This window comes from Thunnus thynnus, chromosome 20 (genome assembly GCF_963924715.1).
Source record: "Thunnus thynnus chromosome 20, fThuThy2.1, whole genome shotgun sequence".
NCBI lineage: Eukaryota > Metazoa > Chordata > Actinopteri > Scombriformes > Scombridae > Thunnus > Thunnus thynnus.
This window is the reverse complement of record NC_089536.1, coordinates 3,202,406-3,217,737: the sequence shown is the minus strand read 5'-3', so window position 1 is coordinate 3,217,737 and position 15,332 is coordinate 3,202,406. Positions and strand designations below refer to the sequence as shown.

At 40.0% G+C, this 15,332-nt stretch overlaps 1 protein-coding gene across 1 annotated transcript in view; it reads left to right on the top strand.

The window, feature by feature from the left end:
• The first annotated feature begins 5,385 nt into the window (after positions 1–5,385).
• Positions 5,386–15,332, top strand: part of htra1b (HtrA serine peptidase 1b) — a 32,595-nt gene continuing 22,648 nt past the window's right edge. The window contains exons 1-4 of the mRNA XM_067576247.1: positions 5,386–5,999; positions 12,010–12,109; positions 13,197–13,311; positions 13,488–13,577. Of these exons, the coding sequence (XP_067432348.1) occupies positions 5,537–5,999; positions 12,010–12,109; positions 13,197–13,311; positions 13,488–13,577 (768 nt within the window). The 5' untranslated portion in view covers positions 5,386–5,536. The remainder of the gene's footprint in view (positions 6,000–12,009; positions 12,110–13,196; positions 13,312–13,487; positions 13,578–15,332) is intronic.

Below are 15,332 nucleotides of genomic sequence, written 5' to 3'. Positions count from 1 at the left end.
ATTTTGCATCACGTCTTCTCTTGGACTTATGGGATGCAGCGGGGGCCGCTGAGTGGCCCTGAGGGTGCAGTCATCAGATCATCTGACAGTACATTTATAAAACCCGACTGAGGGTCTAAAAGCCTGACAAGTGGCCTCCAGAGGCCAAGCTGCTCCTTACACCAAACTGTACCGAGCAGTACTGACCAGTGTGCTTTAAAGACCAGTGTTCTTTTACTCTATTCTCTTCATTATACTGAAGATAACCAATTTAACCTCCTCCTCACCTGGTAAAGTCAAATTTACAGTTTCATAAGCTGTAAAGTTTATTTGTGGATGGGTGGATTGGAAATGTGAAGATTCTGGCATAAGCATTAAGCTTTAGATGGGGGTTACTCATGTGTTTGACAGTTGTACTGCACTTTATGACATTTTTCTCAATGTCTGTACAATATTTCCTTCGATTTTATTACTTCTGATATATATTTCCATTATTTTCATTTCCTGATTGCTCTCTGTATTGATTCATCCTCTGATATTTTGTATTTTCCTATGTATTCTGACCTTTGGAACTACAGTTATGAACTACATTTCCTATGTGTAGTTGCATGACAAAGCACATGCGAGCTCTACTTTTTTCATTAGAAGCACTGGGATGTCCTGTCATCAAACATTTGTCTTGATGAATATCTTGTGACCGAAACCATTGGAGCATTGGAAATTGTATGATGCGAAAGATAGCATGGCCGTATCCTCATACATCATCACATCACATCAACAAAGTGCATCAAAAGGTTGTTTGATGATCATGTTAAAAAAGTAATTTCTCCCTCTCTCTCTCTCTCTCTCTCAGAGGAAAGCTTTTTCCCCTCAGTAACTTGTAAGTAGTTATAATTTTACTACGATTCATTTCAAATAAGATTCATTAACTGAACTCCTGACACACTGTACAAATTAATTGTGAGTGCCTTTATTATTTTTAATTCTTGTGCTTGATTTTGCTCACTGCTAATGGAAGGAACCACTCAAGTGTCCCATTTCATAAAATCATTGCCTCTGACAAAAAAAAAGTAGAAGAGGCTCTTAAGATGCAAAAGAATTGATTTATTTCATGTCCAAAAAGTGACACAGTAGAAAAATGTGACAAAACATGAACATTTCGTGATGCTGTAAAGTATGCCCAGCCAACTTATCCTGTATAAATAAAGGTTAAATAAATAAAAATGTCTTTACATTGGAAAAGAACACACATATGACAAACATTTTTTGTACTGCAGTAAAAATAGAAACTTTTTAAATGAGTTATAAGTAAATAGTGATGGATTTGACTTTTGTGCAGACACATCAAGTAGTCAAGGTGGCTGATATGTGCAAATCCAGTGAGTGATTATAATAAAACTACTGCTAATCTGGAGCAACAATGCTGGGAAACAGGACGGTGGCATATCTTGACACAGCAATGTAAGAATGCATAAATCTAACGCCACTAGAGTACTTGCATTTTATAGTAACTCTGAAAACCAGTATGTAAAAGCAGAGTAGGGCTTTCTGGCACAGCTTCACCTACTTCCAAAGTGCACTGAGAAGTAATATATAGTATACAGAACAACTTTATTGTAGTATATAGAACAACTTTATTGTCAGAACAACGTGTTTCGGATTGTGGCTTTCATCAGGGTCATCAGAGTTATAGAAATATTCCTCATTCTTTACAAATGAAGAAGTTTTATATCTACATGAGGCAAACTCTTCAATAGTAAGAGTTGTTACAGCCAAGAACTTTACGAGACGTTACCAATTCGGCAAATCTAGTAATGAAATTTAATATATTTTTTCCCCCTTTTCCCAGTTAATAGTTGAGAGATGAGGTGAGAGAGAGCGGTATGAAATGCAACAGAGGCTCCCGGCTGGAATCAAACCAGGGACATTGCGTTATATGGCGCTCATCTTAAGCATTCAGTCATCAGGACAACGTGAAAATTCAGATATTTCTGACACAACATGAACACACAGTCACCTGGAAATTGTCATCTTTAGATGCATGTACAGTAAACACACATGAACACATCCACAGTCATTAAAATTACAACCTCTCTGTTATTGGTTTCAACATTAAAATCCTTCACTTTATCACATTTGCAGGTGAAAATAACGACTTTAACTCTCAGTCTCACTCAGATTTATGTCTCTACTATTTCAGACCCACACTAATGCACACTGGAACACACACACACATCCTTCAGGAATCAGACTGGGTGGTTTTCCTCAGCTTCCTCCTGCATCAATAACCCTTAAAACTCTGCAGCCGTCTGACCCAAACACAACAGCAGCAGATCTGTGGTGAGTCAAGCTGGACGGGAAGGAAATGAGCCCAGCAGAGGCTGAACACATATTACACAGCGAGGAGGAAGAGCTGGTTGTTTGTTAATCGTATGTAAATATTTACCAACAGACTAGAAACAGAGAGCAGAGAAGTCAAGTTTACAGTCAGAGTGAACAGTCTAACAGTGAAGCTGCGTTGCCAAAAGTTTGGAGAACAAAATTTATTAGGAAATAAATGCAAAATTTTATTGAGGACATTAAAAATAACTCTAAATAAATAACCGTTAAAGTGATGAATTGTTTCTAGTTATGACAAATGTGTTTTCCTGTTACAAGATTCTTGTTAAAAAAAAACTAAAAGCTTTTCCACGACAGGGAGACAAATTACTTAAATAATGACAAAATAATCATATGATATCATTAAAATGTGACAAGGGTTCAGAACAATTGATAGTTTCCAAAACAGAGCTTTTGCATCATCCTACTAATGATGTAACTCTGCTTTCCGCTACATTAAGTTTATTGAGGTGACGACTGAGTTTGAGACTCACGGACGATTCGGTCATTTCGAACGATTCACTTCGCTGACGTGAAGTCACTAATTTGCGTGTTTGCGAGTCGTAAACGAGACTGAACATTTAGAGAACTGTGAGCAGAACCAACAATACTTTTTACCTTTTTAATAATCAAAATAATCATTTGATAAAAGGCAAAACGGCTCATTCTGAGGGAAGATAAACGAGATGAATGACGTCTCACCCTGCAGGATGTTTATGCACGTTACATTTCATAAAAAAATTTTCAGCACACAGAGAAAAGATTTGACGGCCACACTTTTTGTGTCACTTTTTGCACGTGAAATAAATTGATTCTTTTGGCATCTTCAGCTTTTTTTTTGTCATATCGCAGGAATCTTTTGACAAGCCCGGATTCAAACTCTGTTAGTTTTGTTTTAACTATTTTAAACTATTCTTTGTTTCATGTTCACAATAACGTGAAAATGAGTTGCATAACTTCCTGGTGTAAGTTTGGTATTCAGATGAAACTGTGAGTTTCATAATGAAATCATGAAATAATTATAGTTAATAAATTTAATTTCAAGATATTGTAGTTGAGTTGAGTTGGTTGAAAACTAGATGGTGCCATCCACTTTAAAGGAAGCAAACAACACAAAGTGAGTTTAACACACACATAAAGAACATAGTCAGTGAACACACTTAAACAATTTATCTTAAGATCTTCTGTTAAAAAAGTTTTTAATTGAAAAACAACTCAGCTTCTACAGACGTGTTCGAAACAGACGAGTCCTAAAAACGAGTTGAACTTTTCGATGACTGTACTGAATTGTTTCTCTCATTGGAAAAATCAATTGTTGTACACCAGCACTGAACGACTGGAGGTCAGCGGGAAAGCACAGCCAGCAGCAGCGCCGAGTATCACGAAACAGTCGGACTGAAGAAGAAACGTGGAAATTACACAGAGAGCCTCGTTAACATCCTAAATGATCAGACCAAACAGAATCAGAAGTAGTAGTGCACCTGAATCTGACCTGTTATTAGGGGTTTTTTTCCAGTGATGAGTCTCCAGTTTGAAGTCAGGTAAAGCGTTCTGAGCTCTGAGGTAGATTTTTCTCATCTTGAAGAAACATAAGGAGCCATAACAACTTTACAGATGTTTTATCAATCTTGTAAATTATCTGAATTAACTAGGTGAAAGAAACAAATGTGACATGGAGAGTAGCCTGGACTCTGACATGTTTCATTTTGAAGTCTCACTGTCGCCTCAAAAATAACGATGTCTGGTGTTTAAATAAGGTATCTCCCTCAATATATGATGTGGTAACAGTTTATATTAAAGATCCTTGTAATAAGCATTAGTTAATAGATAATAAGGCTCTTGTTTACTGTTAATAAGTGTATAATAAAGGATTTATTAACCTTAATAAGTGATTCTTCTCGCTTTAGAACTGCAAAAAAGCATAGTTAACTGTTAATAAATGCATAATAAAGTATGTTTTAATCTTAATAAAGCAACAAAAAAGCTTAGTAAAGGTTTAATAATGACATAATAATGACATAAACTCAATAAATGTGTTTTTAATGCTATTATATACAATTATAAGAAGCTCATAAGGCTTTTATTAAGCAGCATATAAACTGTTTACAGGTAAGTGCTTATAAATGTCTTATAATCTAACAATAAATGTGTTTATAATGCTATTATAAACACGTATATAGTCTTATTAACACATGATTATGTTAATAAACATCTTATACATTAAGTATTAATTAACGCTTATTACAAGGACCTTGATTTAAAGCGTTACCTACAGTATACATATTCATGTTCTCAGAGAAGTTTCATATATGGAAGACAAAAGCGGCAAGATGATAACATTTTAAAACTGATAAATCAGGCTACCTCAAGATTATCTTAGTTATCAAGTCATCTAAACACACCAGTCATGATTATGACTTAAATAGCTCATTATGTTATCATAATATGTTTCTATTCTATCCAATTATAACATCCCAAAACCGAACATATGATGTCAACATGACGAAACTTAAAGAAATTGATCCTAGCAGCTCTTTCAGCTTAGTTAGCCTATAACTTGTTGACACAGATTATACAGCATGTTGTTCTAGTACAAATGTGCAAAAACAACATTTATCTCACTTTTGGTTTTTATTGCTCATTATTTCAACATGTAGGCAACATCTAATGTTGTAGCTTGAGCTAATTTTCACTACTTTTTACTAGTGGATATAATTAATAGACATTGCATCCTGTTTTTAAGTTGATCATATGGTGTCAGAAAAATATCAAATAAGAAAATGTATTTTCTTTTGAAATAAACTTTGACTTTGGAATAAAAGGAACTCAAAACTAGAATAGTCTAAAGGTAAAAGTACCTCAAAATTACATTTAGGTAGCCTACAGTACTTGAGTATTTCCACCAATTCACCATGCACAGTTTTAATCAGTTGCACGCACCTTCACCATCATCCCCTCCTTCCCCGTGACAGACGTCACACACGCCCACCAATCGCCTGTTGTGTTTATCCTGCAGCTTTTATAAACCGGGACAGCCGGAGACAGAAGCTGCAGACTGCATCAGTTTCTCATGCTTTCTCCCACTTTTAAACTTCTGCACTAGAGCATAGTATTTTACTTCAGTTCAACTTAAAGTTCCATCACCCAGTTTCTTCTTGAGTTTCTTTCGCGCTGGTCCATGATGCGTCTCCAGTTCGTCCTGTGCGTAATGAGCCTGCTCGCCTCCTCTTGTCTGGTCACCGAGGCGCGGATAGCTAAACGCTTCGCCATCGGCTGTCCGGAGAAGTGCGACAAGTCTCAGTGCGCGCCGATACCTGCTGACTGCCTGGCCGGTGACGTGCTGGACCGCTGCGACTGCTGCCCGGTGTGCGCGTCCGGCGAGGGCGAGCAGTGCGGCGGCACCGGAGACCGCGAGTGCGCCGAGGGGATGGAGTGCGTGGTGAGCGAAGGCGTGGAGGTGTCCGCAACGGTCAGGCGGAGGGGCAAAGCCGGCGTGTGCGTATGCAAGAGCACCGAGCCAGTGTGCGGCAGCGACGGCGTCTCGTACCGGAACATCTGCGAGCTGAAGCGCGTCAGCAACCGCGCCATGAAGCTGCAGCAGCCGCCGGTGATTTTCATCCAGAGAGGAGCCTGCGGGAAAGGTGAGAGCTGTGTGTATGTGTGTGCGCGTGTGTGCGTGTGTGAAGACAGCAGGACTTTGGGAATAATCTCACACAGCCTGAAGTGTGATAAGACAATAACGCGTGTGCGTGTGTGCGTGCGTGCGTGTATGTGTGTGTGTGTGTGTGTGTGTGTGTCTTTTGGATCTGAACTTAATGACCTCAGCAGCAGTCCACACACACAGACTTAACTTTCTCCTTCTCAAGCCAACTCAAATCTCCCAAAGAATGCATTTTGAAAATATTTTCACATTTTTACATTCATCCAGTAAACCATGAATCTGATTTGTGGTTCTGATCTCTGCAGCGAGCCAAGTAACCAAATCTCCATCCTCATCATCTCGGCATGTAAACCTGTTATTAAATGGTTTGCTAATCAACAGATTCTTTTCCATTGCAGCAGCAACCGACGGTTGGGTTTTGTCACTGATTTGATCGACTAAATGTTGTAGAATAGTATTGAAAAAATGGGCCATATAACTTTAACTGTGTGTTCTTTGGGTTGGCTGCAGTTTGCCCACTTCCAAAGCATTTTATCCGCTTTGCTGGCCACAGAATGTAACACGACCAGCTGCATATTGGAAAAAAAGTTATTTTCACAGTAGGCAAACTGATGTTACAATACAGACTGCTGCAGGAGCTTATTGATGGAGGTGAATTACGAATCACTTCGCTCAATCAAATCGTTTCCGTTGGTTCAACTCAAAGATTCTTTCGCTTTTTTCTAAGCTAAGCGATCACATCAATGTTCAAACGCACTTCAGTTCCTCCATCAGAGATCGAAGGTCTTACCGTTCTTCCTGCCATGTCGTTCAGCTGTCTTCAGTTCGATAGTACAGTTCAGTTTTTTGATAGTTAAAGCTGTTATGTTCAATTCAGTACAAAACTCGACATATACATCAATTTGACAGTGAAGAAGAGGGTCCAAGGCGCCATTAGCCACCCAGTTAACCCTCCTCCCACATTCTTTTTAAGTGGTGAATCAATGTATCCTCACAAATGCCCCAATAGTGCAACACTAGTGCGTTAAAAAGACGTTTTAATCGCTCCCGTCCACTCTAACTTTGGTGGTTGGTGCTCCCAAAGTTCATTTAGGCTGTTGCAAGTTTATTTAGCACTAGTTAGCTGCGTTGTGTTTCCAAACACAACACAGCTAACTAGTGCTTGTGGGATATAAGAGCCCAAAACTGCTACTCAGCTGCACAAGTGTTACTGTCCTTTAAACTCATAGCTTTGGGTAATTGAACAAAAAAAGCTGGTATATCTCACAAGCACTAATTAGCTGCGTTGTGTTTGGAATTATTCCGCCACCCTGTGGTGCAAGCAAGCTATAAATACTCTGCAAAAGTTTAGCGAGTCTCTGCACACACACACACACACACATACACACTTTTTGGCCCCCTCTCGCTTCTGAAATGAATGCGGTGTCCCTGCTCTCAGCCACCAGTGAGGAGCTTCACTGCTGATTCGTTCAGTGACGATGATTCAGTCCAGTTTAAAGCAGCTTTAGTGAAACATGAACCGTCAGAGAATCATCAGTGACTCTGCAGCTCCTCTCGGCTTTACAGAGCTTTACAGGGAGTTTCACCTCATTGTTTATCTGTCCGGCTGCAACTTTACCGTTGTGATTCACTCTCAGAGCTCTCAGAGCTCTCATAGCGTTGTTTTTTGGTCGCAGCAGGCAGCTGTTTCCAGTGAAAAACCTCTAAAAAAGCCACTGTTCACTAGCGGAGCATTTAGCAGCTACAGAGCCAGATATTCCCCCTCAGGAGCTGCTAGAGAGCAAAAACAGAAGTAAAAGAGAGTGAATATTGGATTTATATTCACCAGGTGGACAGAAACATTTATAATTAAATCACTTAATGCAGGTTTAAAGATTCAGGGTTAAAGATTTGTGAACATCTGTAGTTTTGACCAATAAGGAGCCGGTACCAGTTTAAAACCAGCTGGTGGATGATGTCACAGATGATGAAGCTGTGTATTTTTTTTTTTTTTTTTTTTTTACAGTTTATAAGTGTAAATTGCCCTTTGAATAAGTGTAAATTGCAGTTTATGAGGATATTTTAAAGCTTGCACAGTTAAAATGGATTTATATTCATATTATCAGAAGCTTTCTTGTTTCATCTCGACTCATCCTGATGCTCCGTCTTTGTCCGTCTCTCTGGCATCTCTCCATCTGCTGATCAGTCAGATTTGTGTCGGCGCCTTGCACTGCACCAAACTCTAAAAAAGGGGTTGTTTTCCACTCTTACACACACACACACACACACTCTCTCTCTCTCTCTCTCACTCTCACTCTTGCTCTCTCTCTTTATGTTATCTTAACAAGGTCATAATGTCTTGAAATTAAGCCAGGATGTCCTGAGTGCCTGCCCTGTGCTGCAAAAACAAACAGTGTTCCTCTATGAGGGTGTGAGTGTGAGAGAGAGAGTAATGAAAGCATATGAAGGAGCTCACACACACACACACATGCATGCACACACACACACACACACACACGCACACACACACACACACAGTCTGTGAAGCTGCAGCTGTGAACACACCAATCTGCTGAGTGCAGTTTGAGTCAGAAACTTAGTTGAGTTTAACAAGGTCAAAGTCTTTCTTCTTCTTCTACTTCTTTTCTGTGCACCCTTTCGCTCTCCTTTTTCTCATCTCCTCTCATCTTTCTTTACTCTTCCTCCCTAACGCACGGTATATAATCTCTTCATCTCTCCAGGAATGGAATGATGGAGGAAGACGAGTAGAGAGGGAATTTGCGTCTCCTCCGCTCTTATCTTTCCTTATTTTCGTCCCTCATCTCCTCCCATTTTTTTAGTGATTTTCTTGTTTACTCACTCTTTACCTCCTCCTCTTTCCCACGTTCTCCTTCTTCTCCTTCACTCATCTGCTCTTCCTTGCTTCCCCCAGCAGCTTTCTCTTCTCCTCCCATTTCCTTCCCTCCCTTCTTCTCATGCATCCTTTCTCTCCTCCCGTCTATCATCGTTCTCATTCTTCTTGTCTTTGTTCGGCTTCTACTTCTCTCTCTCGATCCTTCCTCTCTCCTCGCCTCTCTTCTTCTTCTCTTCATGTCTTCTCCTCTCTCTCTCTCTCTCTTTCCATCTATTCTTTCTTCCCTCTCTCCACACTTCTGTCACTTTCTATTTCGGTCCATCTTCTCTTCTTTCCCTCCACGTCTTATCCTCCTGCACTTTCCTTCCTAATTTCCTCTCCTCTCCTCCCATCTTTGATCTGCACAACCAACAAGCTTCTCTCAGAGGATTTTTGCTCTTTTTGAGCTGAGGAAAGAAATCTGGAAGATGTCAGTGACCCTCACACACACACACACACACACACACACACACACACACACACACACACACACACACATGCTAAGTCTTTTGTGATGATTCATTTCTTGGAGCTGATTGGCCGATTGTGTAACTTCCTAAACGGACCCAGATCTAGGTCAAACAGTTATTTAACCCCCTTTTTTTGAAGGGATCAAAATGTGTTTTCCTTTTATATATATATATATATATATATATATTTTCTTTTATTTGTTCGGCTTCCTGTACAGACTTGAGAGCTCACTGTGAGATTGACAAGCTTAGATACAGTGTCAACAAAACACAGTTGCACGGTGACTCAACTCTTTCAGGAACCGGAGGAATTTGTCCCAGTTCAGGCTCGTCCAGCTCGGGAGTTCAAATAAAGCGTCACATATTTGATTTTTGAGTTGCATTCAAGAGATGTGTTCAAAAACCCCCAAAATACTTTGCCAAGTTGTAAGTTTGCAACTGATTAAAAAACAGATTTGGTGCAACTACAAATCACGTGTATGTTCCATATAACCATCAGTTTTTTGTTGTTTTCTGTCCTTCCGGGCTTCCGTTGATTCATTGCTGAGAGCTTCAGATTTATAATCACAGTCAACAATTAATCGACTTAACCGTGCACAAATGTATAGTTTCATATTTTAAAAAAAGATCAGTAATTTCCTGATAGCTCGCTGTCGTAGTTTTTAGCAAACATTACTCAAACAGGACGAAATAGTACATTTATTGGGGACTATTTTCAGCGGCGGATTAATCCATGTTTGATGTTTTACTAAGTATTTCTGGGAGCAGTTCTGGGTCAAAATAAACAATATTATATAATATAATGAGATTTTGACGATAAAATAAATATGGACAACTGCCTCATTCATTAAAATTTCATTATCATCTTGTGGTGACGTGAGCAGACAAAACTGTCCTTGTTGGTGCGTTCAAGGACACTCACACATTTATTATTTTAATTCAAATGGACGTTTCGATCCAAGTCGGATCTTTGTCAGGTCAAAAAAAACAAAAAAATCTGACTTGGCTCAAAATGTTTTTTTAATTAAAATTTAACTCGTGGCTTTGGAGAAAGTGTGCGGACGTTACTTTTTTTTTATTGGTGCTGTCTTTTAATAACGCGGCACCTCCAAATTGTGCATATAATTGCACCCCTTCTATGTGCTTAAGGACACTAGCATCTGATTATTTTTTCATACTATTATATTATTTATCATTATTATTTGAAATGTACCTGCTGTCAGTGCAGCATTGCCCTCATTTGACCTCCGTACTTGTGGTGCTGTTACTGACACCTGCAGTGTGTTTGAGGTCAGGATGTTTCTACGTCCGTCTGACTAGCTTCATTCAGCTCACTTCAAAGCTGCAGCAGCTGGCACGCCACTAATCCTTCAGCCAAACACACACCACACACACACATAAACACACACACACACACACACACACACACACACATAAACACACACACACTTAAACACACACACACACACACACATAAACACATCAGTGTCTTCCAGGCAGTCAGCTGCAGTCCAGGCTGAAGTGAACATTCACAACAAACAGCTGCTCAGTCAGAAACTGTACAGCAGTACCGGAGGAGCTCCTCACGAAAAGTCATCACTGTCACATGACCGGAGAATTAGATGACGGCTTAATTTGACAAAATAAAAAGACTCAACTTGACACGAACATTAACAACTGGTGATTTCACTTGGACTTGGAGCCTTATTATTTTAAAAACTGACAGATGACATCCCAAAAATTAAAAAAGCTGCAGTCAGAGTCAGATTACCTCTCTAACATGTTACACTGAATGAGCATCTTGTTTTTGTATTTTTGTCATGGTGGCTGCACTAGGCTCACATTTCATCACGTTTCCTGATCTGACGCCTCTATCAGCTGGACGAGCCAATACATGGGCTTTTGTTTAACAGTACATTAACTTCTCGTCCCATGGGCTGTTTTTTTACGTCACCCTGCTTTAAGAAAACATGTTTTTGACACTAACAGATGGAGGGAAGTGTAACTAACCGGTCCCAGCAGGTCAGAGAGGGAGGGGCCGACTAACAAACGACCAGCAAAATGAGAAAAAAGGATCTGCAGCCGTGACAGATATTGCGGCAAAGTTGGAGTGAAACCAATAGGGGGGGGGGGTTATGTGAGGTGACAGCGACAGTTACGCATTATAATTTTGTAAAAAGACATCTTGACATCTGTCCCCAGCTATCGCTCCGTATCTTTCAAGGCTCTGAGTCATTTCCTTGGTTTTATAAGCATCAGTGGGAGCTGCAGACAGTCTGCAGCTGCTGCTCTCAGACCCTACACTTCATATACCGCAACTCCACATCTGGATTTAGTTTAACACAGCAGCCACAGTTTGGGTCCCATCACACCACCGTGCACCGCTCCCAGTCGTCACACTTCAAATGAAACTGCTTTCATGAGTTAGCAATATTCACACGTTGATGTTTTTGTCCAATCTGGCAACACAAGCCCACAATTTTACACTTCTCTTCTTCAAAGCCTTCCTAAATGCTGCCTGCAGGATCACACATGTGACCTCGTTGGACCTCGTTTTGCCGCCAGCGAGCAAAACCCATCCGATTGTGTGTATGAAGCGGTCAGCCGAGATGGGACTCTTCACTGACACTGTGTTTTCCCTCCTTCAGGTCAGCAGAACCCGAACAGTCTTCGTTACAAGTACAACTTCATCGCCGACGTGGTGGAGAAGATTGCACCTGCTGTCGTTCATATTGAACTGTACCGCAAGTAAGAAAAACTACTTGATCATACACACACATACACACACACACACACATAAGAAACCCTCTTTCTACTTTACTGGGTACAGATGGGAGTCCAGCAGCGCCAAGATCAAAAACTGGCTAACATACCATGTCTGTAAATCTAATACATGCAGGTATGGTGTATGTGTGTTTCCATCCACCTATTTTTATGCACATTTTCAATTTGCACATTAAAAAAACCTGAATGGAAAAAAAGTCACATATAAGTCACAAAAAAGTTTGTGCATCAATCAATTAAGTGCAATGGAAACATGACGTACTTGCAGCGTGTTACTTAAACGACGAAAACATCAGATCTGTGTGGAGCGACGAGGAGACTGTAACTTTCCTCAAATTAATACATGAAACAAACATAAATCCCATATTTCCATCATGGTTTCAATGTGGTTTTCCATCATTTGACTGGTGGTTTTCTAATGACGTCATCTCGTTATGTCCTTTTCTTCTGCAGTGGTTTAATGGCACTGGACTTGTTTTTATCTAGTTCTTACTTCATTTTAATTTATTTTAACCTATTTTTTTTGGTTTTATTACATTTTTTGCATTTGTTCTGTCTCATCATCAGCTTTTCAGTCATCTGTAAAGCGCTTTGAATAACCTGTAGGAACTTTGGAGTATTAGTGTCAACACATGTTTATCTCAGACTCCTACAGTGGATGGAAACACACATTAATTTGCATTTTTCTTTTACCAATTTTATGGAAATTCAGTAAATTTGCACAACATTATAAGTGGAATATGTCAGTAGTTCAATGGCAGCAGACCACTAAGAATCAGCACATGTGACTAAATAAAGAATATAGTTACTTTTTGATCCCTGCGTCATTAATTACAACCCCGACAAGAGGTCACTGTCCCTTTTTTGTCCATGTTTACAACCTTTAAAATTATGACTTGGTACCTCTTAACACACCTGCAGTTAAACCTGGAGCTTAGTGCTGCAACACTGAAGGACTGTTTATTTAGTTTTTTGTTAATGTTAGTTTCTGGGATTGAGTTGGAAGCAGTTAGTGATGTCTTCATATTGTTGTCTTCGTCTTTCTGCTCAGGATGATATTTTCTAAGCGGGAGGTGGCAGTCGCCAGCGGCTCTGGGTTCGTTGTGTCAGAGGACGGACTCATTGTCACCAACGCTCACGTGGTGGCGAATAAGCATCGAGTAAAGGTACGGAAAGCAACACGCGTCATGGGAAACATACTGACAATATCAGTACTTGAATGATGTGTCCAAATCAGGATTTTGTGACTTAAATTGAAAGTGTGATGAATTTCAGAATCAAATGAAACTGCAGTTTATCAGGAGCAAGGATAGCAAGGTAATGTTTTCTCCTCTTCCTCCAGGTGGAGCTGAAGAGCGGAGCCACATTCGACGCCAAGATCAAAGACGTGGACGAGAAGGCCGACATCGCTCTGATCAAGATCGACACACCGGTGAGCAGTGAGAGAGAGAGAGAGAGAGAGAGTGAGAGAGAGAGAGAGAGAGAGATGGTTGTATGAATGAACGGGATCGTTCTTATTTGTGTTTTATCTTCACTTCAAGTTAAAAACCTGCAGAGTAGCATCAGACTTTCGATGTATTGGACTCTGGCTGATCTCTTACCACCCCCCGATGTTTGTTCTTCTTCTTCCAAGTCTGCAGATGTTTTTGTAGTTGCGAATGTGGAGTGTTTGTAGAGAAACAATCAGGTGTTGACTGGGAGTGATTCATGTCCTTGCTTCATCCCAGAATTGGTTTGTTTTTTTGTGATTTGATTTTGTGAAAACGTATCACCAATCTCACCTGCGTACAACATGATTTATTTGCTCATTCATGTGTCGGCCAAAAAATCAGAGAAAACGCTGATTTGATTTTGGCAAAACTTGAGGAAGTGATGCATCTCAATCAAGAGAAAAATGGAGCATAAAACAAGGCAATATTTGTGTTTTTAATCAATTAGCAAGAAACCTGATCTCGCTTTGTGTTTTATCATTTCATACATTCTTTCTTTCTGTTTCTCCATTTCATGTCTGTAAACTGTCTGGTTATATTTTAGGATGCAGCTCACTAGAGACTTCTTTTAAATTCTCCTTCTCTTCTTCCAAAACAAAACTGAAGTATTTATCCCTTTTAGATAATTTACTTGTCCTCAAGGAGGAAATTCTTTTCCACAATACATAACACATAACACAAACAAGCAAGACACACAGATTATACAGAGTTATACAAAATACAGGATTCACAGGGACATTTGATTACAGGGGTCACACAACATAAACAGACATGGATTGACACTCTACACACCACAGACTGGATTTCATGTAACTTAAGAGGAGGTTACTTATTTAAGGCTCGTATGGCTGTACAGTAGGAACAAAGCTCTTGCTAAAACAGGCCTTTCTGCACGTGGGTAGTCTATACTGTCAAGGGAGCAGTAGGAGATAGACCCAATTGTAGGACGCAGGAAGTATGAACTGAGGAATATCTTTATTTAGGCTCCAGTGCAGGCAGAGAAAAAGAGCAGACTGAACGAAGGAACCACCAACACTGAACTGAAAACCAGGACTAAAATACTAACTGAACTAACGGGAAGATGAGGTGCAAGTGGGGAGATGGGTTGTTAGGGGAATGAGGAGATGAAATAGGAGAATGGAAAAGAAGCTTTAGGCTCGGGAAAACACTGGGAAAAGGGCAGGTGTGGAGGGAAAAACAGTCTGGGGACACATGACTAAAAACACACAGCAAACAGAAAACCGAAAACCCAGAAACACCATGAATACAGTCTAACTAATAAAGGCAAATTAAATGTTATCATGCCAGAAGTCTTTAAAGATACATTCAGTCCAGTCCAAAGAAAAAGTCTGAGGGCCTCTGGAGGACCGGTGGAGAATGGCAGCTAGGGACACAGAGAAGAAGAGAAGGGGGGTAAAGTGCTGGAGGATCAGGTGATTGTGAGTGCTTTGTGGATCAGGGATGAGGAGACGCAATTGCAAAAGTTTGGGATGGGAATACCAATGAGTTCGCTGGCTAAATGAGTTATCTTTAAGAGTTTATTCTTATCAGTGACTGTCAGTGTATGGACAAAACAGATGGCACCATAGAGAAGAATTGGCCCAATAATGCTACGGTACCATAGAAGAAGAAGATGGGGTTGGACAGACAGGTGGTTTCGTTTACAGATGGTTGTGAGTCTCTGTTGACAATGCTTG